The sequence below is a fragment of the Eumetopias jubatus genome, unplaced genomic scaffold (genome assembly GCF_037043125.1).
Source record: "Eumetopias jubatus isolate StellerSeaLion01/CBP00866 unplaced genomic scaffold, mEumJub1_p1.0 scaffold_10, whole genome shotgun sequence".
Lineage (NCBI taxonomy): Eukaryota > Metazoa > Chordata > Mammalia > Carnivora > Otariidae > Eumetopias > Eumetopias jubatus.
This window is the reverse complement of record NW_028274816.1, coordinates 104,624,523-104,647,802: the sequence shown is the minus strand read 5'-3', so window position 1 is coordinate 104,647,802 and position 23,280 is coordinate 104,624,523. Positions and strand designations below refer to the sequence as shown.

Here is a 23,280-nt window from a genome sequence, read left to right as displayed (position 1 = left end):
AAGTGCCCAGCCTCGACCCCCACCCCCAACCATCCCGTGAGGATGAACTCACGCCCCTGGGCAATCTCTCCTCATCCAAGATGCCTGATGTTGATCTGGAGCGTTCCTTCGGGAGGACAGCATTTACATGGAGGAATCCAGTAACATTTCACTTGAATCCGAGGTGAAAAGGTAGAGGAAGTTGTACACAGTACTCCATAAAATTAAAAAAGTTAATCCAGACAAGACCCAATGCAGCAGGGCTGAGGTGTCTGACTTCCTCTCCTCTGGTATCAGAGCGCTTGGACCCTCGGCCGGGTCCTCGGGGCGCCTCTTTCATTGAAGGGAGCCCAGAGCAGGGCAGGGATGGGGAGGGTGATGGGGTGATGACATACATCATTATAAATAGCAAACCTGGAGCGATGAGATTGCAGAAACGAAACCCACATAAACCTACAAAGTCCTTTCTAGCCCCAAGGTATTGTAAAAAGTTACAAGGGAACAAAAAGGAAACCCCTTTTCAACCTGGGTCAAATGGGGGGAAAATCCAGGGTGAGCGGAAGGTGAGGTGCACCCTGTGAGTACGTGAGCACGCAGCACCTCCCCTCCCCCCCAGCTAGTCTCTCCAACCTGGGCTGCCGGCTCCTCACCAAAGCCCTCCCCTCTGCTCCCCACCCTCCCATCCAGCCCAAATATACCCTCTCCCTTTTCCGACCCCGACCCCACATCGGGCTCTCTGGCTCTGGCTGAAGGTAGAAGGTAACTACGTCAGGATGTTGGACATGAACTCGTTGAAGCGTTTGGAGTACTGCTCAGGGTTCACAGTCGAGATCTCAGCCCCTGCCTGTAACACACAGAGGCCATGACTCAGGTCAAGCTCCTGGCCCTAACTGGGTGGCTACTGGGAGGCTCCAGCTGCGAGGAGCCTGGGGATTCAGGAGCCTCCAGTCCGGCGCGGGACAGCAAGGCTACACCTCGGGCTGGGCAGGCCGTCTGGACGAGCGGTTCCGTCTCAGAGTGGCCCTGGCCTCACTCCTCGGATTCACAACCCCGAGCGCGCGCCCCGTGAAGGAGCGGCAAGGTGGTGGGGAGGCAGGAGAGAGACTCGGGATCTCTGGGTGGGGTCCCTGTGTGGAGACAGGAGCTTCAAGTCCAAGGCGAAAAGGGTTCTCTGGGGAGGAGCGTGGGCAGGTAAACCAAGCTGTTACCTGCGGTCATGCCCAGCGGCCCTGGGGAAAGGAGCCAGCAAAGCAGGGGAAAATCGCCCGGCAGGGAGAGCGGTGGGGGTGCCCGGGGCGGGGGCAGGGGCGTCTCGGAGCAGGAGGCCCAGGGGCGGCAGGGGGGACTCACCCCGTGCTTCACCGTCTTGGCAGCATGGGCGGCTTTCTTCTTCGCGTCGTACGGCGTGAGGATATCAATGATGGCCATGAAATAGACCTCCTTCTTGGGGGCACCTGGGGGGGGGGCAGGGGAGGAAGAGGGCAGGAACAGCCGGCCCGGAACCCTGCAGACCTGAGGCCCAGACCCACCGCTGGCGTCGTGGCCCTGAGGAAAGGAATGCTAATGGGCCCTTCTCAGAAGCCTCCAGAGCTCTTCTCTTGTTTGTGGACAGTCTTTCTCAGAGTTTAGAACCATGAAACGGGGCCGAGCCAAGCCTCCGCCTTCCAGGACAAGCAGAGAGGGGAAGGAAAGCCTGACAGAGGAGGACCCCAGGGCCCCAGAAGCCAGAGTTCCTGGTGGCAGATCGGGAGGAGAGCCCGCAGGCAGAAGGCCAAAGTCAGCAGTGAATGAGGCGGGGGGGGGGGGGGGGGGGGGGGGCATCTAAACAATGGGCCTGAGGGGGTCGCACGGGGCGGGGGGGGCCAGGGGTGGGCAGGGCAGGGCAGACGCAGGCTCCTACTTACTTTCATGGCTTTTCATGGCATAGACGTCAACAGAGGGGTCGAACTCCCCGGGGCCAAAGAAGCGGGGGAAGCTGAGCAGGTTGCCCGGGCTGTCGGGAGGTGTGCCGTAGGAGCAGAGCAGATTGCCTCCCAGCCCGTCGTTCTCGCACTCCTCGTCCTCAGCGCGCTCCTCCACCTCCATCTCCTCCTGCTCCGCCCGGTCCACGTCGTGGATGCCCACCAGCAGGCTGTAGTCCATGATCTTCAGCTGGGCCAGGAACTAGGGCAGGTGGGGAAGGAGAGATGGAGGAAGACGTTACGCGGGGCATGCCCGGGGGCATCTGGAAAGGGGAGAAAAGGCACTCCCTTCAAGGCCATTCTCCAGTTCTCAAACACGGGCGAGAACAAGCCATCCAGGCTCTGCCTTCAGTGAGCTCAGGGTCCCGCGGGGAGGACGGCCACGCCCAAGGGCAGGGAGCCGTGGGAGGCCAGGGCAGGGGGCGGGGGACCTCCCTGGGGAGAGCAGCTGAGGCAGCCTGCGGATGGGGAACGGTCAGGCAGGCAGAAGCTGTGGCAGGAAAGCCACGAGGAACCCCGAGGGAGGAGGCCCATTCGGTCTGGGATCGAGAGAGGCTGCGGCGAGTCGGAGCGAGGAGCGGGGCGCCACGGTGCGCTGAGGCCAGCGTCCTTCGGACCACAGACGTCACCCATCAGGGGCCCGAGATCTATGTCAGTAGGCTGGGGCCAGGATTTTTTAAATTATGAAATACAATGAAATAGAACAGAAAATGTGAGAGGTCATAGGAGAAAGGAGGTGGACAGTGGATCCGCTGTGTGCGCACGCTGGGCTGTGAGGTACAACGTGCCTCTGACGGACGGCCACAGGCAGAGCCCGAACCACCACGTACCAGCTCCCGTACCAGTCGGGGCAAGAACGGCGAGAAGAAGGAAAAGAAAAGGGAACAGCCCCTAAGAAAGAGCCAAGCGCCACTCGAACGTCTTCCCAGATGTCCGAAGTGGCGGGCGCAGGGCCGGCGTCCACACGAGCCTCCCGAGCGGGACGGTGTCTCGGGGCTCCTGGGCTGTGACTCTGTGACCTGAAGAACGAAAGCAAGGGGCTGACACAGGTGCAGCCGGCCAGCGGGAACTCCAGCTCCGTGAACCCCGAGGCCACAGTCGCTGGCGCAAACCCGGAGGGAAGCTGCCCGCAAGCACCGCGCAGCACGAGCCGGGCACTCTGCCGCGGTCGCCGGGAAACTGCCCGATGGAGCGCGGTGACCGGAGCGGCCCCACACACAGGCTCCTGGACTTCTAAAAGCACAAGAAGCCCGATGATAGATCAGCAGCCTCTCCTCTAGAGAGAAAGGTGGGGGGCACCACACCAAGCACCTCTGGACGCGCCTTTCCCAAGGTCCAAGGAGAGGGGTCCGAGGTCCCAGAAGAGAGAGAGTCCATGACCCAGACCCACTCCTACCCACCTGAGAACACCAAGAAAGCAAAGGCAAGTGAAAACAAGTGAAATGTGCAAACTGCCTTAACTTCCTCTCAGGAGAGTAGGGAGAAAGGGAGGACAGGAAGGCGCAGGACTCTGGGCAAACTGAGAGGCAGAACAAAGGCAGACAGAGCAGGCGGTGATGAAGGAAAAGCTTCCTAGAAAGGAAAGCCGTTCGTAAAGCCCATGTGCACAGCCACACTCTTCACAGTGAATCGATCCAAGTGCGATGGTTAATTTTTGGTGCCCGGACATCTGGTCAGCTATTATTCTGGGTGCATCTGTGAAGGTGTTTGTAGATGAGATTAACATGCGAGTTGGCAAAAGGAGTAAAGCAGACTGCTTTCCCTAATGTGGGTGGGCCTCATCCAATCAATTGAAGGCCTGAGCAGAACAAAAAGGGTGACCCTCCTGTGAATAAAAGGGGATCCTCCTGCCCGAGTCCCTCTGAGCTAGAACATCAGTTTCTTCCCGCCTTCAGATATGAACTAAACATTGGCCCTTCCGAGGTCTTGAGCCCACTGGCCTCCAGACTGAAACTGTACCATCTGCCCTCCTGGGTCTCTCTAGCACGCCGACTGCAGCTCTTGGGAACATCAGCCTCCATAACTGTGGAGGCCAATTCCTTATACTAAACACCTGGCTGTCTGTCTAACTACTGACCCATCCATCCAGCCAGCCATCGGCACCATCTACTGGTTCTGTTTCTTTCTTTCTTTTTTTTTTTTTTAAAGATTTTATTTATTTGACAGAGAGAGATAGCAAGAGAGGGAACACAAGCACCGGGAGCTGGAGAGGGAGAAGCAGAATCCCCACTGAGGAGGGAGCCCGATGTGGGGCTCAATCCCAAGACCCCGGGACCACAACCCGAGCCAAAGGCAGACACCCAATGACTGAGCCACCCAGGCGCCGTGCTATTGGTTCTGTTTCTCTGGAAAATCTTAACTATTATACCAGTTGCACTTTGATGGAAAAACGGGTAAACACACAATGGAATATTATTCAACCTTAAAAGAGAAGGCCATTCTGACACATGCTACAATACGCATGGAACCTTGAAGACATTATGGTAAGTGAAAAAAGCCTGACATGAAAGACAAATACTATATGATTCCACTTATATATAAAGTACTTAGAATAGTCCAGTTCACAGAGACGGAAAGTAGCGTGGTGGTTGCCAGGGGCTTAGGGAGAAGGGGAGTGGGGAATAGTGTGTAATCGTTTCAGTTTAGGAAGATGAAAAGTTCTGGAGATGGATGGTGGCAGTGGCCACACAACAGGGTGAATGTACTTAATGCCACTGAGCTGTGCATTTTTCAAACAGTTAAGACGGTAAATTTTATGTTATGTATATTTTACCCCAATAAAAAAAATAAGAAAACACTTCTAAAAGTCTGTAGGAGTTTGGTTTTAATGAACAGGCTCCCAATTTATTAAAATAGGAGACACTGAGTTATCAAGTGGTTCAGGTAACACATTCACTATTTAGCACCTGTCCTCCCCGGACGAACTTCTCCACGGGAAGTCCATTCCACCAGAAGGCTGCCAGGTAAGTGAGGAATCGGAGCCAGAGAAGGGCCTGGCTGGTGGATCTTACAGCTGCCTTCCCACTGCTCTGATGGCCGACACCCCCCAACCATGAAGGGGACACTTCCAGAAAGGAAGTTTAGGGGCGTTTGAAAAAGGTGTTGGAATAGACTAGTGAAGAGATCAAGGAAAGCATTCCAACTTGAGCTACAAAGATTCTACTGGCACAGATGTGTCCCAGTGATGGAATCCTCATTTGCACGCACACTGCTCAAATCACCAGCCTTCCTTTCCAGGGATGTGGAAAGTAGTGCATTCAATTTTTCTTTTCTTTTTTTTTAAAGATCTTATTTTTGGGGGCTCAAACTCACAACCCCGAGATCGAGAGTCATATGCTCCTCCGACTGAGCCAGCCAGACACCCTGTGAACTCAATTTTTCCTAAGGTTAAAGAGGCTCCTGCTCTGAGGACAAGAGGGGGCCCTCCTCAACCAAGGTGAAAATGAGGGTTAGTAAGTACCTCTACGTCCCGCCTCAGTTTTTCCAGGAAGTTCTTTTTACTTTCCTCTCCCACATGCAGCTTCTGCCCTTCGTTGAGGAAGTCGTTGTCTTTGAATGTTGGCAAGTCCTTGGCCTGGGAGAGCAACAGCAGTGTTAGGCTGGGTGGCCCAATACATTCACCCCAAGAGGTGACGGCACAAAAAGGGGAAGGGTCCTTAGAACACAGACGGTCGACCTGTCAAATCCAGGTTCAGCACAGGAGGCTGCAGTCCCAGCTTCGGGAGGCAGGGATGGCAACTATGTGGCTTACATCAGACAGGGAGGACAGACCAAAGGCATGTCTTCCTGCTGAGCCTGGGCTACCTCGGGGCTCAGGCAGCCACGGCCCGATTGAGGCTGGCCCATGAGACAGAAGTCACCAGCCCTGCAGGACTGTGGACAGCCGGCAAAGGCTGGAGAGTGCGGCCGAGGCCAGGCGGGTGCTCAGTGACACAGCCCGACAGAGGGGACAGAGGGCGTAAGTGGGAACCAGGCTAGGGGCTGTGGTGGAGGAAGGGCCAGGAAGACCAACAGAAGGTGATTCCAAGTGGCCCAGGCCACACTCCATCAGTCCGGGTCCCCGCATACCTTCTCCTTGTCACTGGCTTCTCTGGCGACAGTAGAGCCCTGCAAGGGTAAGAGCCGTCAGGGGAGGTCCAGCTGAGGCAAAGTCCGCTGAGCGAGAAAACATGCACCCGTCTTTGGGGAGAGGCAGCAGGTGAACTGAAGGAGGCTGGTTAGAACCTCCGACGGGCCCGGAGGCAGCAACTCGTTCACGTCCTCTATCACAGACCACTGACAGAGCTCTGCTTAGACACGAGGCTCGCGCGCAGCCAACAGGACTGTACCAAGACTCAGTCCCTGCCCTCAGGGGACTTGCCTCCCAACAGGGGAGCCAGGCATTAACAAGTGGTCACACGATTAACCCGTTAACTACACTGGTGCTAGGTGGGACAGGGGAGGAGGACACGCTGAGCGCAGGTGGCACAGGGGCAGCGATCCAGGCCGGCTTCCTGTAGGAAGTGACACCCGAGCCGGGCAGGAAGTAACTGGGTGACAGAAGGCGGAGAGGGAGAAAAGAGCAGGCAGGGAAGAGGCCGGGCAGCCGTGAGAGGTACTGGGGCGGAGCAGAGCCCGGATCGTGTGGGAATGGACCCTGTGGCTGCAGCGGGGAGGGAGCCAGGGGTGTGAGCTGACGAGTCAGGAAGCCGGCTTCGAGAACAGCGGAGCACTGTGGCTCCCAGGCACGAGCATGCTCCTTTCTGTGTCTAGAAATGTGTGTGTCCTGGACACATGCCAGAGGGCGTGCGTCAGCACGGCCTGTCCCCAGACGGCCGCCCCCGGAGTGCACATGCCCCCAACGGGAGCTGAAGAACACCGACGGTGACATAAATACGGCACATTAAATAACCTCTCGTCCCTGTCACCTGGACTTCCAACAGCCTCTGACCCAGAGGAATTAGGCACATCAACTCCAGAGTCCTGACTGTGCCGAAACCTACGCTCCAGGGGCTTCCCGTTGTGCGGGAGCCTGAGGGAGGGCAGCCACAGAACTGTGGGCCACAGAGCCCTTTACCTTGAGGTCGTACTTGCGGTGAACAGTGAGCCGGTGGCTGAACACATTCCTGGTGACCACCATGTACGTCTCCACGCCGTCCACGGTCAAGCGGTACATGCCCAGGAACTGCGGCAAGAGGGTGCTGCCGTGACACTCCACTATGAACTAGAGTGAAGGGAGGAAGGACGGGTGGCTAAGGAAGGAATGAAGACGCCGGGATGGCCAGGGGAGTCCCCCCGCCCCAGGCTCAAACGCTCCTGGGGAGTCGAGCCTCCAGGCCAGATGGGTCCTGTGAAGTCATGGGGCTTCCTCGGACTTAGGAGAGGCCGTGGCCACCCCCGCCCCCAGCTGGCCGGGCAGAGTGAGAGGCTGGGCGGGCCGCGCAGGGCCCCTTTGGCCTCGTGTTACTGGGCGGCCCCTGAAACTTCCGTCTGAAACAGAATCACTGAGGCAGGCCTGCGAGTGGGCTGTAGGGAAAGAGCGGCTCCCTCCTTGCCAGGAGTTCCTAGCCATGCGGCACCCCGGGGGTTCTGCTGTAGCCCCAAAGACCAGAAGTCCCTTTCACTACCTCCCGGTGCCCCAGAGAGAAGGCAGCGTTCCCTGAAGGCCCAGGCACTAGGCCCGGCGCTCGGATGCTGCTACCGCACTCCCTGCTTCCCTCCAGGACAGCGTCCCGGGGCACGGAGAGCCCGGATGGGAAAGGAAGCGACCCTACCCAGAGCACGGGACCTCTTTTGGAAGAAATGCAGCAAGGTGCCAGAGGGGGCAACTTCCTGACTCTTGACAAGAAACAGCTGTTCCACGGGGACTGAGTAAGCAACATGCCTTCATTTCTCCTTTTTCCCTTTTTGCAACAGGCATTTGAACTCTGCACCCGGCCCCGGAGAAGGCCAAGTGCTCGGTTCTCAGGAGGCGGCGGCCGCTGCGAGAGGACCCATCCCTCCCCAGGAAGCTGCCCAGGGGCTCTCTCCTCCCTCCGGCCACCCGTCCTCTACCGCCCAGGCTCGGGACTCACCATACCTGGTGGTATTTCTTTAAGATGTTGTGCATCTCGGCCACATCCTCACTTGACACGGTCTTGATAACAAAGCGCCGGTCATAGGTGGTGAGGAAGCGTGTGCCACAGCGGCCCTGGCTGTCGCTGTTGATGGGGGCACTGCGCGTCACTGAGTTCTGAGGGACCAAGACAAAAGCAGGCTGGTCTTGGGAGAGGAACAAGGGCTCTGACCTTTCCTTGGGCCAACCACGCTGAGACAGGCGGGACCTGACGCACCCCTGGTGTCATGGGAAGTTCACTTCTCTCCCACAGGTCTTCCTGGAGAGTGACAAGAGTTGCTCCTGACCACCTGCTCCTAATCCCTGACTGGAGGGGCAGTGGGCCAGCTGCACAATGTTTCCTTTCCTTCTGACCCGAGACCTACTCTGTCCACGAAATCCCTGCCTCAGACGTTAGGGCTGGGCCCTGACCTGACGCCTACAGGTGACCTGACCTTGGGTGAGCCATTTCACTTCTCCACTCCTGAATTTCCTGACCTGGAACACAAGGAGGCAGTTCAAGATGGTTTTCCCAGTTTCCTGGGGTGACAAAGACAAAGCCTAGGGAATATTCAGGAAGTCCAGCATGAAGCAGCAACGGACAGTCATCTCTTTTCCCTGAACATACCCCGGTGCTGGAAAACCCTTCCCACAGCAGGCAGGGGTTCCTCGCCTCTCTGCCCAGCCCCTCTCCCCTCACCTCAAACTCCTGCTTGTCTGTGCAGAGCTATGAGGCAGTTCTGGGGAGGTTTTCTGGCTCTGCCAATGCTCCTCCTCGAGGGCCCATTCCCATTAGGATCAGAGAGCAAAAGCCTCTGGAGGGGGTGGAGGGGGAGGTGTGAGTCAACTAAAGGGATGTGTTCACCAAGCAGACACCAGGAGAAGACCTTTGAAAGGCAAGGCAGAGAGGAGGCCCCAGCTGTCCCTGTTCCCAAGCAGACACATGTGGGGATCTGCTGGCAGAAATGCCTACTCTCCAAGCCCCTTCCTCGGCTGTTATCTAGGATTCGATGCTCTGCCCTCACCCAGTGCCTCCTCACAAGACCCTAGGGGAAAGAGAGAGCGCCACCTTCATGGGGAAGACTCAAGTCTGAAGTGGTGAGATGCTCTCTAAATTAAAAGGGCACCCCCAAAACAAGGTGCCCCCAATCCAGAAATGTTGAGTAGGCTCCACAGCGGAGGGCCTCACTCCCCCAGCCCGGTTCTCCTTCTGGGAAGACGAGCAGGCCCCACGCTCCCATCCCTGCCTCGTTTCCAGGCAGTGTGCTCTGACACTCTACACGGTTAGTCCCCTCCCTGAACACCACATGTCGTGAGCACAATCACTTGCCCACAAGGTTATGAGAGAAAAAATGCAGACACGGAGAGGATGTGGTTAGAGCGCCGACGGGAAGGGAAGGAGCCACAGCGGAAGGAAGGTGTCCAAGCAATCTGGGGCTGCAACAGTGGCCAAAGTTTTTAGAAAACCTCCAGCTCCAATCAGATCCTGATTTAGCTCAGGGTTTGGTCCTAACAGAGGGGGCCGGAGGCACCTCCCAGTACCTCTCAGGCACAGCCGTTCTGGAGCCTTCCGTCCCTGGCATCTCCTCCTCCGGCATCCCTGCGCCCTCCTCTTGGGGATGGCATCTTTGCAGGCCGCCCTCCAGAGTGGACAGGAGAGGAGTGGGGCCTCACCCAGGTGCATCCTGCTCCTCAGGAACTACTCCATGAAAGGCTTACTAGGACCTGGCCTGGAGGGGTTACGGTATTTTAAAAGATTTGGACATCCATTTTAGATTTCACCAGGCTGTACGCTCCTTCCCCCCCCCCCGCCCCCAGACAACTGCAAGTCAGCTGTATTTCTTACTGCTAGCAAAGTGAAGTGGAAAATTCTCCCACCGTCACCAGCAGGCTGTCTGCCAGGGGCAGAAGGTCCGCGGAAGGTGCTAGGTGGAGCAGTAGGAGAAACCACAGACTAGGAGTCAGACCGTGACGTCCCTGAGCCCGGGACGATCGCTCCCAGCAGGCTGCAGGCGGGTTACCAGCCCCGGCCGCGCCGGTGCCCTTCCCACAGCAGCCGGACCACAGAGGCGGCAGCGCACGTACCTGCCAAGGTTACACTACCCTCCGAGGCTTTCTTTTCTACTCTGCCTTACCTGCTTTAAGAGGCCTCATCACCCGCCGGCAACAACTCGCTCTTTTAAGTCAAACTACAGAGGAGACGGGTTCTTGGGCCTAGACTGGGAATGTCAGACTGAGGTGAAGGGGCTTCCGCAGCCCCTCACCCTCCCAGGGAGAGAAGCCTGAGTCTGCCTGCAGCTTCAGAAGCACTTAGCACTTCCAGGGCCCCGAGCCCTGCAGGAGCCTGCTGGCAACCTGGAGGAGACCACCCAGCTGGAGCAGGACAGGACAGGAAGACAGAGCTCGGGAACAGGAGACTTTCCTCTCCATGTCTCCCGTGGCCTCCTAACCCCACTCCACTCCCTGACCCCTCCGACTCTACAAAGACACTCCGTACCTGGTAATCCTGATCATCAATCCCAAACCTCTCCCGGAGATTCCGGAACACCATGGGGCAGTACTCCTTAAACTTGAAGCGGCTGGGGAGGTTCTCCCTAGGGCAAAGCAGAGAAATGTCTTCGTGAGCCCTTCCTTGCCCATCTAATTCTTCAACAGAACTTCCCTGGGTTTGGGCCACAGGGCACCGGGACCTGAACAATCTGCGGCGCTCAGAATGTAGGTTTCTAGGCCCCAGGAATTCTGGAGAGGAGTCTGGAGGATTTAACAAACACTCCTGGTGATGCTGAGCGTGTAAGAGTTTTAAAACTTTACATTGCCGTGTTCATCTTGTAAAAATGAGTCAAGCTGTATCCTTACGATTTGTATACTTTTTCTAAGTGTGTGTTCTCTTTTGACAAAATTTACATGAAAGGGGAAAGCCTCACGTGCCGAGAAGCGAGCCGGAGCGTCGGCCGCACTGCACAAGGGCTGTGCTTGCACACGGGAGTGACTGCGTGTGCATGGTTGGTGTGAGGCGGCCGGCAGGCTGATGGTTAAAAGGAGCGGCCTTTCTCAACCAAGGCACCCTCTCCTCTGAGGACACTTCTACCAACACGTCCTGAAGATGGCCACATCTGGGAAGCCCTGGGCTTCCCCCGGGATGGAGGACGAGGGTGCTTTGGATTGAAGACGTCCTCCGTCAGCTGACCGGGATCCCATCTTTTCGGGAAGCCTTGTCTATGGGCTGCTAGTACCAATCTCCACCCTCCCCACTCCCTGGTCAATAAGCCACAGACTCCCAGGAGGGGACAGAGTTGCCATGAAGGGAGGCCATCTCCACATCCTCCATCTCTACAATGGTCCCCTTGCTTGGGAACTGCCTTTGAAAAATCCGTGCCCCTGACTACACTCCAGGATGACACACTTGGAGGAAACAAACAGCAGTGGCTTCTCCTGCAGGCAGGGGCCTCCTCTGCCTCCTGTCCCCTTCTTCTAGTAAAAGGCACCACAGTCTAACCATCAGCACATCAACAGTTACTGAAAGGACAAAAGGAATAAAGAAAGATCAAAGAAGAGACTGGATGCTCTGCTTTAGGCCAAGATGTCAAGGTGGTGGAACTTCACCAGAGGCCATGGACCCTGAAATAGGCAGTGGTGCGGTGCCCCCTTCCAGAGCCCTGAGCCCTCGGCCAGAGCCACCTCCTTTCCTGCCACAGGGCCAAGGGCTGCTTCTCCCTCCTTAGGGAGTGTGATGTTGTGACGTATTTGGTCTTTGTTCCTGTTTCAGGCACAGAACAACTAAAACCCTTGGAATTTCTGAAATCATAAGAGCAATAAATATGTCTTTTTTTTTTTATTATTCATAACAAGCCCCTTTCAGCCACATCTGAGTTTACGTTAATAAGGTGACTTTTGGAAGGGGGGGGTGCCTGGGTGGCTCAGTTGGTTAAGCATCTGCCTCTTGATCTCAGCTCAGGTCTTGATCTCAGAGGTTGTAAGTTCAAGCCCCACGCTGGACTCCACACTGGGCATGGAGCCTACTTAAAAAAAAAAAAAAAAGTGACTTTTGGAAAGCCTCAAAGGATGGGTTGCTGGTTGCCAGGGGAACCAACCAGGATGAGAGGGTTGGAACGTTCAGTCCCACTCCCCTGACCTGCAGGGAGGGGAGAGCGGCTGGAGATTGAACCCATCACCAATTGCCAATGATTCATCAATCATGCCTTTGCAATGAAGGTGGTACTCAGGAGCTTCCAGGCTGTTGAACAGGTGCAGGTGTGGGGAGGGTGGTGCACCCGGAAAGGTTGTTCCTGAGTTGTATCCTTTATAATAAACCAGTAAGCAGGTAAATAAACTGCTTTCCCAAGGTCTGTGAGCCACTCTAGCAAATTAACCGAACCCAAGAGGGAGGGTCGTGGGAATGTGGGATCCACAGCAGGCTGGTCACTAACACAGGTGACAACCTAGACTTGCGATTGGCACCTGAAGGCAGGGGGGCAGCTTCGTGGAACGGAACCTGCGGGGCCCGATGCTAAGTCCAGGTAGACAGTGTCAGCTGCATTGGCAGGACACCCCGCTGTCCCACAGAACTGCCCCACGTGTGGAAAACCCAGGGAAGTGAAATGTGTGTGGTAGCAGTGTGAGAGCAGAGCAGAAACACAGGAGTTTTTCTTCTACACGGTGGCTGCTTAGCCCTGAAGACAAATGGCTTCTAGAATAAAATGTTGTTATTACATACTATGGCAGAGAGAGGCCACTAAGGGATATTTTCAAACCAAGCCTCCCCTCCAGGCTAACAGTCTGGCAATGGTGGGGTGACAGAGCCCAGCTGGAGGAAGGGTGCCGGGGACCGTGGGACCCCGGGATGCGAGCGCAGAAAGGAGGGTGTGGGCAGCAAGCGCTTCCCGGGGTGGCCCACAGTAGGCTGAAAAAGCAAGGCCTCCCAAGGGCTTAGAGCAGGCCCCACCCTGCACCAGGTGAAAAGGCTGCTTCAACCCTTCAGACACCAGCGTTAGTCCCAGAAGCTACAATGAACAAAAGTGGGAGCAATTACTTCGGATGGCGCCCTTGGGCACCATGCTCAGCCTGTGGCTCACACACCCGTCAGGAGACAGAAGAGCTGCATCCCGGGCCAGGAACATGTCTGGCAGCTTCTCTGCTATCTAACCTGGCCCCAGATGAATCACCCTGGGCCAGGCCACACGCCCCGAGGGACCCTGGAGGTAGGCAGATAAAGGAGATGACAGAATGACACAAAGGGGAGAGGCACATAATGAATGCATTTTCCCAGCCAGTTTGTCAGCTGGGAGATCCAGGTGTCGCTGTCACACCCTGCCAGGTGCCGACCACTACCATGCGCAAGTTTGCAGAAGCTCTCCGCCTTGAGGGAAAGGACTGCCCACAAAACCTGAGCCCACTCAGGAGGCCACTTACTTATTGAAGAGATGATTGTCCACCTTGATCTTGCTGTATGCTTTGAAGTCATCTGGCATTAGCATGACAGGCACAGGGACATTGCTCAGCTCATTGATCTGCAAAGCAAGGGGAAAGTGAGGTTCTCCGCTGGTAGGCCACGGGCCTCAGACACAAGACACTACAACGTGAATGCCACCATCTCACCAAAAAAAGCATGTCCACGGATTCCCTCCTTGTCTTTCTGCTCTTCTCTTCAAAGAAGCTCCCAACCTCATCTCCACCTATTGAAATTCTCCCAACCTGATAAATTCCAGCTCAAAAGGCACCTACTCCATGAAGCTTTCCATGACTCTCTAGACCATAAATGTTCTCCCTCTGGAATTTCTTTCTTTTTTTTTTTTTTAAAGATTTATTTATTTATTTGAGAGATCGAGAGAGTACATGAGATGGGGGAGGGTTAAAGGGAGAAGCAGGCTCCCCGCTGAGCAGGGAGCCCGATGCGGGACTCGATCCGGGGACTCCAGGATCATGACCTGAGCCGAAGGCAGTCGCTTAACCGACTGAGCCACCCAGGCGCCCCTCGCTCTGGAGTTTCTGACTCCCTCACGTTGTAGTTAATGCTTATCAACCTCACAAGCTTGCTAGACTCTAAGTGAGCCAAGATCGTATTACTGATCCTTGTAAGCAAAGGTCATCTAACTGATCTCTGGAGGCTCCACAGTGCTTGGCCCCGTGATTGGCATATGGCAGGTACTATATAAATATTGGTCAAATGTAGCAATAAGTGGATCAATGAATAAACATAACACAACCTATGTGGGTCCTGAGGCCTTTAACATTTTCACACAAATTGTGGGTCACTCAAGCTGTTGGGCTGGGGTAGGAAACAAAGCTGGATCAGTTTGTGTAGGTGTATAACTCATCTCCAAAGTAAAGAATTAAATTTAAAGCAAGAAGAGCTAGGCATCTGGCCACTGGCTCACTCTTCCCCTCCTGATTAAAACAGGGCCAGCTCCTTAAGCCATGTCCTGCCTTAGGCTGAACTGGACGAGATGGGGTAGGGTGCCTTGCCCCCACTGCAAACAAACCTTCCCATTGGCTTTCACCCCTCCTTCAGGGAGCTGGAGGCTGACAGGGGGCTGGCGTCCCATTGGCACCAAGCTGAGAGCAAGCATCCTGCCCTTCCCTGTCCCCAGCTTAGCCAATTAGCGGTCTAATTAGCCACAGATGTCCTCTCCCTTCACAGTGGAGTATTTGACATTTGACCCTCAACCCAGTGGCCACTAATGGATTCAGGATTTACAGAGGAAACCCTAGGTCTGCCTTAATGAATAGGGGGGAGGGGACGCACAGCCTTATGTCTCCCAGAGACTTTCCTTGCAAATCCTATTATCTCAATGAGGCCCATGTGGTAGTGAGGGAATAACCAAGACTCATTAGGAGCATAAATGGGGGGAAACAGCATTTAATTTGCTGCCCCTTTCATGCTCCAAAACTTTTTTATGTGGAAATGTCAGAGGATGGAATAAGTTCGAGTTAACGCAGTATCTGGGCTGGGGAACCACACTTTTCCTAGAATTGCTGAAAAAACTAATTTGCTCCCATGGAAGTGAAGGCAGACACAGGCGTGTATATGGCTGGGGAGGGGGACGGCAGGGTATCAGCAAAGTTGGCAGTGTGGCAGGGACTCAATAAACTGCTGGCAGAAACTGACGGGCATAGACACCAGAGTATATCCTGCATGAGTCCATTTATATGAAATCCTACAGGATTTCAGGTGGCTCAGAACAGGAATCTACAGTGAAAGCAATCCAGTAAGAAGCTGCCTGGGTTGGCCGAGGGAAGTTGATTATAAAGGGACACGAGAGGTATGATTCTGGGGTGACAGAAGTGTTCTACGTATTGTTTGCAGTGATAATTATGTGACCAAATATACATTTGTTGAAACTCATCAAACTGGACACTGAAAATCCCCAGCATCCAGGTCTGTGATAGCCACCACACTGGCTTACCAGCCACATGACAAAAGCCACACCAACTCCCATCCAGGGGGTGCTCACAGGGAACCTGACTGTGAAGTGTGTGCCTATGGAGGAAACCATTCCACTTCCTGGTTTTCCTGCCAACAGAAACAATTCATGGGCGCTGTCCCACTTCCTTTTTCCTGGCATATATTGCTTGGCTCGGACAGTTGAAGAAGTTAAAGACGTTCACCGTTCTTGAGTCATCCCACCTTGCCTAGTTCACACCTCCACACTAGAAAGAACACACCGCACTGGCTCAGAGAGCATGGTTTTATACCAGAATGTTCTAGGACGTACTACTCGTTGACTCTGCGTTAGTCTAAAATCCAGATTTGATGCCAAGACCAAGACACCAAATGCTGGGATGACTAGGAAAGACTGAAGCCCTTGCCTGACAGGGTCAGCTATCCTGGGCCAGGGTGAATTTTTCTAACGGCAGCTATTCAAGAACGCTCTATTCGTTAATTCTCTGTAACTTCTGGTTCAGCCTACTTCAAATGGTTATAAGTTGGCAGGTTTTTAGTTCTCCCTTCATCTCTTTTCTTGACTACACAACCCAAGAGCAGGAAATTTCTGAGAGAACCCATATATATGAACTCTGTAGGCTCACCCCTCATTTCCGCTGGGCCCCATGCAGATGATTCACTCTAGGGACTAGCTGTACTATTTTTTTTTTTTTGGTTGTGCTAAATTTTATAGCCCCAGAGAGTTCTACTCAATTTCAATTGAACAAGCATTTACTGAGATACCTGCTACATGCTGTACTTCATGTTAGGGAGGAGGGGGCACACGAAGGGGGGTGTGCACACAGTGCACACAAGAGGAGAAGGCTTATTCTCTTATCGGGGAGATGAGACAAACCCATGACACAGAGAAACTCAAAGTCAAGTGGTATACACGTAGTGCGAACACAGGGGCAGAGACATCAAGAACAGCAGAGGCTCAGAGGGTGAGGTTAATACGGTCACAAAGACTCCTGGCCCTCACACATCAGGCTAGAAACAGGGCACCTCATGCCTCTCCTGGTATTGCCAAGAGCACTTGACATTGGAAGAATCTACAAGATCATGTTACATCCCCACTTAAGTTGAACCTCAGGGTAAAGTTTTACCTCTTTAGCCTGGCACTGAAGGCCTTTCCTGACCTGGCTCAGGCGCTGCCAAACTCCTAATCAGTTTACTTCTACCCAGTGTATTGAGGGCCTTACTATTATGCCAGGACAGTGCCAGAGCTGAAGATACAAAAATGAGAAGACATGGGCTCTGTCCAGCTGGGAAAACAGACAGCAAAGAATACAATTTGATGAGTGCTATGGAGTTATAAATAAAGGGGGGGGGGACACGAAGAAATGGGTGCTGTGTGGGGGTGGGAGTCAGAGAGCCGCTTGCCAGAGGAAGCTGAAGAGAAATAAATACATGTCAGAAAGGCCTAGGATCGGGGTGTGGTGGCTCAGTCATTAAGCGTCTGCCTTCGGCTCAGGTCATGATCCCAGGGTCCTGAGATCGAGTCTCACATCAGGCTCCTTACTCAGCAGGGAGCCTGCCTCTTCCCCTGCCTACAGCTCCCCCTGCTTGTGCTCTCTCTCTCTCTCTCTCTCTCTCTCGCTCGCTCTGACAAATAAATAAGATCTTTAAAAAAAAAAAAGTTTTGAAGCATGAAAGGTCATGACTAAAGCAATGTTCTAGGAAGATGTGCCTGTCCTCGACTATCTAGCACAATCCTGGGCCGACCCCTCTTCCCTTCAGCACAAGCGCACTTGTGGAATGCATATTCATTCAAGTATCACGCTAAATACAACATATTCGTATGGGAAATCTGCTGTATCTCACGTCACGTAAATAGTTTTTGGATTAACCACACGATTAACTCCAGGAGCCATCAGCATAAATAATGAGGCTACACAAGCTGAGTGAGAAATTTAGGCGCAGAGAATTCACTCTGTGCTGATCCTACTGGAGATGAAAATTCAGCCACTAGTTCTAGTCTGCTGAACTCTGATTCCAGAAGCCTCTACTTCCCTGTGTGACCTTCCTAGGAACCGAGGAGGCGTGGGCAGGGCATGCAGGTTTCTTGACTTGTCCTGCGGTTCTGTGGGTGGCGCAGCAGTCAGCTGGCTAGCACTGACAATCAGGTGTTACCTGCCGCCATCAGAAAACATGATGAGTTGAAAAACCCCAAGACCGGGCGCCTGGGTGGCTCAGTTGGTTAAGCGACTGCCTTCGGCTCAGGTCATGATCCCGGAGTCCTGGGATCGAGTCCCACATCGGGCTCCCTGCTCGGCAGAGAGTCTGCTCCTCCCTCTGACCCTCTTCCCTGTCGTGCTCTCTATCTCTCATTCTCTCTCTCTCAAATAAATAAATAAAATCTTTAAAAAAAAAAAAAAAAAGAAAAGAAAAACCCCAAGACCGAGGAAGTCCAAGTAAGACCTCAAACTAGAGAGGAAAAGGGCAAGAACAGAGCCACAGGTGCCAACAAATTCACTCCTATGTTTAGTCCTCCTTTTTCATACCATGGTTTTTCTTCTCTTCCTGTTCTCCGTGAGGTGGGAAGGCCTGGCCGAGGGCAAATTTATCCAAAGGCCCCACTAGAGCAGGAATACTTACTAAAGAGTTTTAAAGTCACAGAGCAAGAGAAAAAGGCAGGTAAAAGAGGCTCTGGGTCTGCATTAAGCAAAGAAAATGCATGGACAGCATGGGGGTGGAGTGTGGGAGAGAAATGAACAGACTTAAGAATGAATCTGTTCCTTACACCATACACAAAAATTAATTCAAAATGGATTACAGACCTAAATGTAAGAGCTAAAAGTGTAAGAGTTTGGGGCACCTGGGTGGCTCAGTCAGTTAAGCATCTGCCTTTGGCTCAGGTCATGATCTCAGGGTCCTGGGATCGAGCCCCATGTCAGGCTCCCTGCCTAGCAGGGAGTGTGCTTCTCCCTTTCCCTCTGCCCCTCCCCCCTCGTTCTCTCTCTCCCCATAAATAAATAAAATCTTAAAAAAACAACTATGAGAGTTTTTCTTAGAAGAAAAAATAGGAGTAACTTTTCATGACCTTGTGTGAGGCAAAGCCTTCTTAGAAATGACACCAAAAGTGCAAGCAAAGAAAATACATAAATTGTACTTTATCAAAATTAAAAACCTGAGCTTCAAAAGATACCATCAAGAAAGTGTAAATGATAATCCAAAGAATGGGAGAAAATACTTGCAAATCATATATCTGATAAGGGACTTGTACCTAAAATATATAAAGAACTCTTGGGCGCCTGGGTGGCTCAGATGGTTAAGCATCTGCCTTTGGCTCAGGTCATGATCCCAGGGTCCTAGAATCGAGTCCTGCATCGGGCTCTCCGCTCAGCGGGGAGCCTGCTTCTTGCTCTGCCTCTCTCTCTCTGTCTCTTATGAATAAATAAATAAAATCTTAAAAAAAAAAAAGAACTCTTTATAATTCAAGGGGTACCTGGGTGGCTCAGTCTGTTAAGTGTCTGCCTTCAGTTCAGGTCATGTCTCAGCGTCCCAGGATCAAGCTCCCTTGTCTCCCTGCTCAGCAAGGAGTCTGTTTCTCCCTCTCCTTCTCCCTCTCTTTCTCCCTGTGCCCTCCACGCCCCCATCTCATGCTCACACGCGCTCTCTCTCTCTCTCAAAAAAAAAGAACTCTTATAACTCAATAATGAAAAGACAACCCAATTAAAAACGGACAAAAATGTTTTTTAAAAATGGACAAAGATCTTAACAGATATTTCTCTGATGGAAATACATAAATGGCTCAGGCGCCTGGGTGGCTCAGTCAGTTGAGCATCTGCCTTTGGCTCAGGCAATTCCAGAGTCCTGGGATTGAGCCCCATGTCCGGCTCCCTATTCAGCAGGAAGCCTGCTTCTCCTTCTCCCTCTGCCCTTCCCCCTGCTTATGCTCTTGCTCTCTCTGTCAAATAAATAAATAAAATCTTAAAAAAAAGAAAATATATAAATAGCCAATAAGCACATGAAAAGATACTCAACACCATTAGCTATCAAGGAAACACAAATCATAATCACAATGACATAACACTTCGCACCCACCACGGTGGCTATGATAAAAAAGACAGATAATCCCAAGTGTTGACAAGGATGTGGAGAAATTGGAACCCCCCACACCCTGCTGGTGAAATGTACAATGGTGTAGCCACTTTGAAGAACAGTCTAGCAGGTTCCTACATGGTTAAATATAGTTACCGCCAACTGCTCCTAACCCTTGTGATCACCTGAGTAAAGCTTCACGAATACCTGGTTCCTAAAATGGCCAACAGGTCATCAAGTCAGGTTGGCCTCCTCTGGTCTCCACACCCCTCTCCAAGGCAATCTTCTCTACCTCCAAACTGTATTTCATCCACTAAAATACTGGGGTTCTCTCTTTACTAGTTTTCCCCTGACAGATCTAAAGTTTTTTTTTTTTTTAAGTTTTACTAAGTACGCTCTACACCCAACGTGGGACTCAAACTCACGACTCCGAGATCAAGAGTCACATGCTCCACCGACTGAGCCAGCTGGGTGCCCCAGATCCAAAGTCTTCTGACTTTTTTCCCTGCAGTCTCTCTCCACAAAGTCCATGGGCTGCATCTCTTGTCCCCGAGAGGAGCTCCTGTGACAACACCAAGCTCAAAAACCTCTCTTTTTCCAACTGGAAGTAAATCAACCACCTCAGGAGAGAGTCACTGACTTCTGCTCTCCATAAAGGCATATCCATCCACCATCAGCCATAGACTATCATGCCCTAAACGCCTAAAGGAGTGAGAAACTTAAAGATTCAAAGAAATGCGATCTCTGAAGCCTCAGATCGCCAAAACTGGCAAAAGTGGGCTTCTGAAGGAAGGCAACCTCCCAGAAAGGCTAGCAATCCACCAAGAACTATGTGGTCCTGACCCCCTAGAGAACTGCAAGATTTTATACCACTCTTCTTCTGGGGAGCTGCCTCCATTTCCCAGATGGGGGACCCTAAAGTACCAGACCTTACCGCAGGCCCCGATGAAGCACTAAGCCTTAGGGCCAACTGCGCTGCGCCGCTTGCCAGGTCCAGGGAGTGGTGCCAGTGTCTGTCCCCTGAGGCACCCGCTCATTACGCCCAGAACCGTGCGTCTTGCTTAACGTCAACGCCTTTCCAGCTAGCCCTCAAACTTTTCTTCAAGTTGGCAAAGAAAGAGGGTGACTGCCTAGTCCAAGAAAGTAAGACTCACAGATGCCTATCCATCTACCATGCATAGGCCCACATCTGGGCAGACTCACTGCCCACCTATCAGAACACCCAACATCACACACGCTCCCGGGAGCTGGCAGGCACGGGCACACACACCTGAGCGTGCATTCAGGTTCTCTAATAAGACCATCATCCCCACCTATCCTGGCACTTGGCTGAGAAATGGACTAAGGAACAGGAGGCACAGAAAGCGAGACCTGCCATTCAAGCACCACCACTGAATAACACAGCCCATGGTGCCGGACAATGAGCTGCATCTTCTGCTGTGGCCATGGGTGAGGTAATCCTCCAGCTGGGCCTCCATGTCTTTGTGTATAAAATAAGGGACCCAAGGTAGTTAGCAGCAATATTCCAAGGCAGGAGCTCTAAGAACCTCCACAAATGCTCTATATAGGCAGGATGCTTTCTAGTGAGAAGTAGGCTGTAGGACAAAATCAAGGATTGACTTCCAGGCAGGGACACAAGGTCCACATTTTGATGACCCAGTTTCCCTTGCAATGTTGTCAGATGACCCCTGAGGCAGCAGGAAGCAGGAGAAACAAAGTCTGCTGGACTACTGGCCCCAAGCAGCTTCCAGGGGTCTGGGCATGAAACCAGCACTACTCTCTACCCTGGCCAGGACCCTCACCTGAGGGAGGTTACTGAAAACAGTAACCTGCCCAAGACCAAAACACCAACCAAGACCTCACCATACTCATGCACTTTTCTGTATTAGATGTAAAGATCTAGAACCCTGGCTCAGACTATGGTTCATTGATCTCCAGCGAAAGGCTCCTCTACCAAAGCAAAGCAAAAAGTCTTGCTGGCCCCAGGCCCCTGTGTCATCATTTGATCTTGTGGGCAATTTCAAGTGCTCTGAAAAGTAAGGGTGCCTAAAGAACTGAAATTCACAGGAAACCCAAGCCAAAAGCTTCATCTTCCTCATTCCAAACTTGTAGTTGGTGAAGTTGGGTGTTTCGAGTCCTTTTACTTCCTCTGCTCATTCCTGGTGTAGGGACTCACAGTGCAAATGGTCAGAAGGCAAGGAGCAAGTGGTTGGAAAGGAAAAAAGAAAGACCCTAAACAAACAGGGCGCAACCAAAGTCCTCCAGCTCAAGCATGAATCCTGGGCTCCAACTCCCTTCCTGAGATAGGACAATCTCAAAGCACCCCAAGTGTCCAGGGGACTGCCCTCTCATCCTAACCACCCACCACTATCACACCCTTCATGACGGTACAACAGAAAGCCCAATAAAAGAGAAGTCAATGTCTTTGACATGAACACCATAGAAGAATGCAGGAAAACACATTATTTCTACTATGAATAGTCTTCCTTATAATCAGGCCTCACCTTCTCTCAAATGGTTACATTCTCTCTTCTCCCTAACCCAGGAAGACCCTGGTAAAGTGTCTGTGGTTCAAGGAAGCCTGTGCTTCTCCAGTTGATACATCTTGTTCAAGAAGAAAAAAAGGAAACCCAGGGAGAATTTCCATAGTCAGGGGTGAGGAGGTCTGGAGGATGGGAAACTTTAAGCAGTCGCACCAACCAAATAAACAGAAATAGAGGAATATTCAGGCAGGCCAACGCCACTTGCCCTGTCAACTGGACAGGGAGCTGGCAGCCGGTTGAAGGAACAAGGGGGGAAACACATGCAACAAACAGGGTGAGGGGATGAAAGCGATTCCGCTACACCCAGGCCTTCCCCCTGAGCTCCAGGGACTGCCCGAAGCGAGCAAGCCAGACGCTGGAAGCTAGAGGGGCTGGAGGGGAGGGAGGGGGCGACGGCATACCACCGTCGGAGATACCAGGCCTCGCGTGGCGCGCGGGGAGTGCACACCCGGCCGGGACTGCGTGCAAGGGTGGGGTGGGCGTGCAAGTGGCTTGGCGAGGGGCTGCGGGCGTCCCCGGCAGGGCCCGCGGGGCGAGGGCCGGGCCTGCGGGGGGGCGTGGGAGCGCACGGGGCGGCGCTCGGAGGGGCGCGCGCGGGGGAGCTGGTTACCGTGTGGTTCACCCCCCACATCAGGACGCTGAGGATCGGCTCGCTGGCCCGGAATAGCTTCACTTTCTGGCACACGAAATGCTTCTTCTTGGTCTTGGTCTTGCTGGCGCTGAGCGGCGCCACCGCCACCGCCGTGGTGCTGGTGCAGTTGGACGACATGCCCGGGGCGGCGGCGGCGGCGGCGGCGGCGAAAGGGGGGGCGGCCGAGACGGCGCACAAGCCAGCGGCCCCAGGCCTCCCCGGGACCGATCCCCACCCCCGCTCCCTCACCGCGCCATGGTCGCGCCCGTCCCGTTACCTCCCCACCCCGCCCCGGTGGTTCCGTCCGCCCCACGCCCCGCCCCCCCCACGCCCCGCCCCGCCCCGCCCCGCCCCGCTCCAGGGAGCCGGCCGGCTCGCTCCGCACCCCTCGGTCTCCAGGCGCTCTTCTCCCCGCCCGGGTGGTAGCGCCCGTCCCGGGGAGGCAGCGGCTGCCCCGCCCGCCCCTCCTCCCCGGGCCTGACAGGAACCGGGCTGGCCTTGGGACGCCTCAGAGCCCCGCACCGAAACGGGGAGGGGATGAGGGCTGGGGGTAGGGCTCGCCGTCTACCGCGGGAGGGTCCCCCTGTCCGGGCCCCCCCCCCAATCCAGGGTTTGGCTCTTTCCCTCAA

General features: G+C 53.7%; 1 protein-coding gene across 1 annotated transcript; it reads right to left on the bottom strand.

Moving 5' to 3' along the window:
• Nucleotides 1-646: 646 nt before the first annotated feature.
• On the bottom strand, nucleotides 647-22,907 carry PIP4K2B (phosphatidylinositol-5-phosphate 4-kinase type 2 beta). The gene is made up of 10 exons (XM_028089842.1): nucleotides 22,631-22,907; nucleotides 13,423-13,520; nucleotides 10,511-10,607; nucleotides 7,999-8,151; nucleotides 6,997-7,143; nucleotides 6,009-6,047; nucleotides 5,401-5,514; nucleotides 1,884-2,142; nucleotides 1,330-1,433; nucleotides 647-823 (listed from the first exon to the last, which is right to left on the bottom strand). Exons 1-10 carry the CDS (start codon nucleotides 22,787-22,789, stop codon nucleotides 743-745), a joined length of 1,251 nt encoding a protein of 416 aa, XP_027945643.1. The 5' UTR covers nucleotides 22,790-22,907; the 3' UTR covers nucleotides 647-742.
• Between the last annotated feature and the right edge of the window lie 373 nt (nucleotides 22,908-23,280).

What these genes read in the sequence shown, in the direction of transcription:
- PIP4K2B (XM_028089842.1), bottom strand. Translation starts at nt 22,789, where the DNA reads ATGTCGTCCAACTGCACCAGCACCACGGCGGTGGCGGTGGCGCCGCTC. An exon ending in GACAATCATCTCTTCAATAA is followed by an intron (nt 10,608 to 13,422) that starts GTAAGTGGCCTC and finishes GCTTTGCCCTAG; the next exon opens with GGAGAACCTCCCCAGCCGCT. An exon ending in TTGATGATCAGGATTACCAG is followed by an intron (nt 8,152 to 10,510) that starts GTACGGAGTGTC and finishes TTGGTCCCTCAG; the next exon opens with AACTCAGTGACGCGCAGTGC.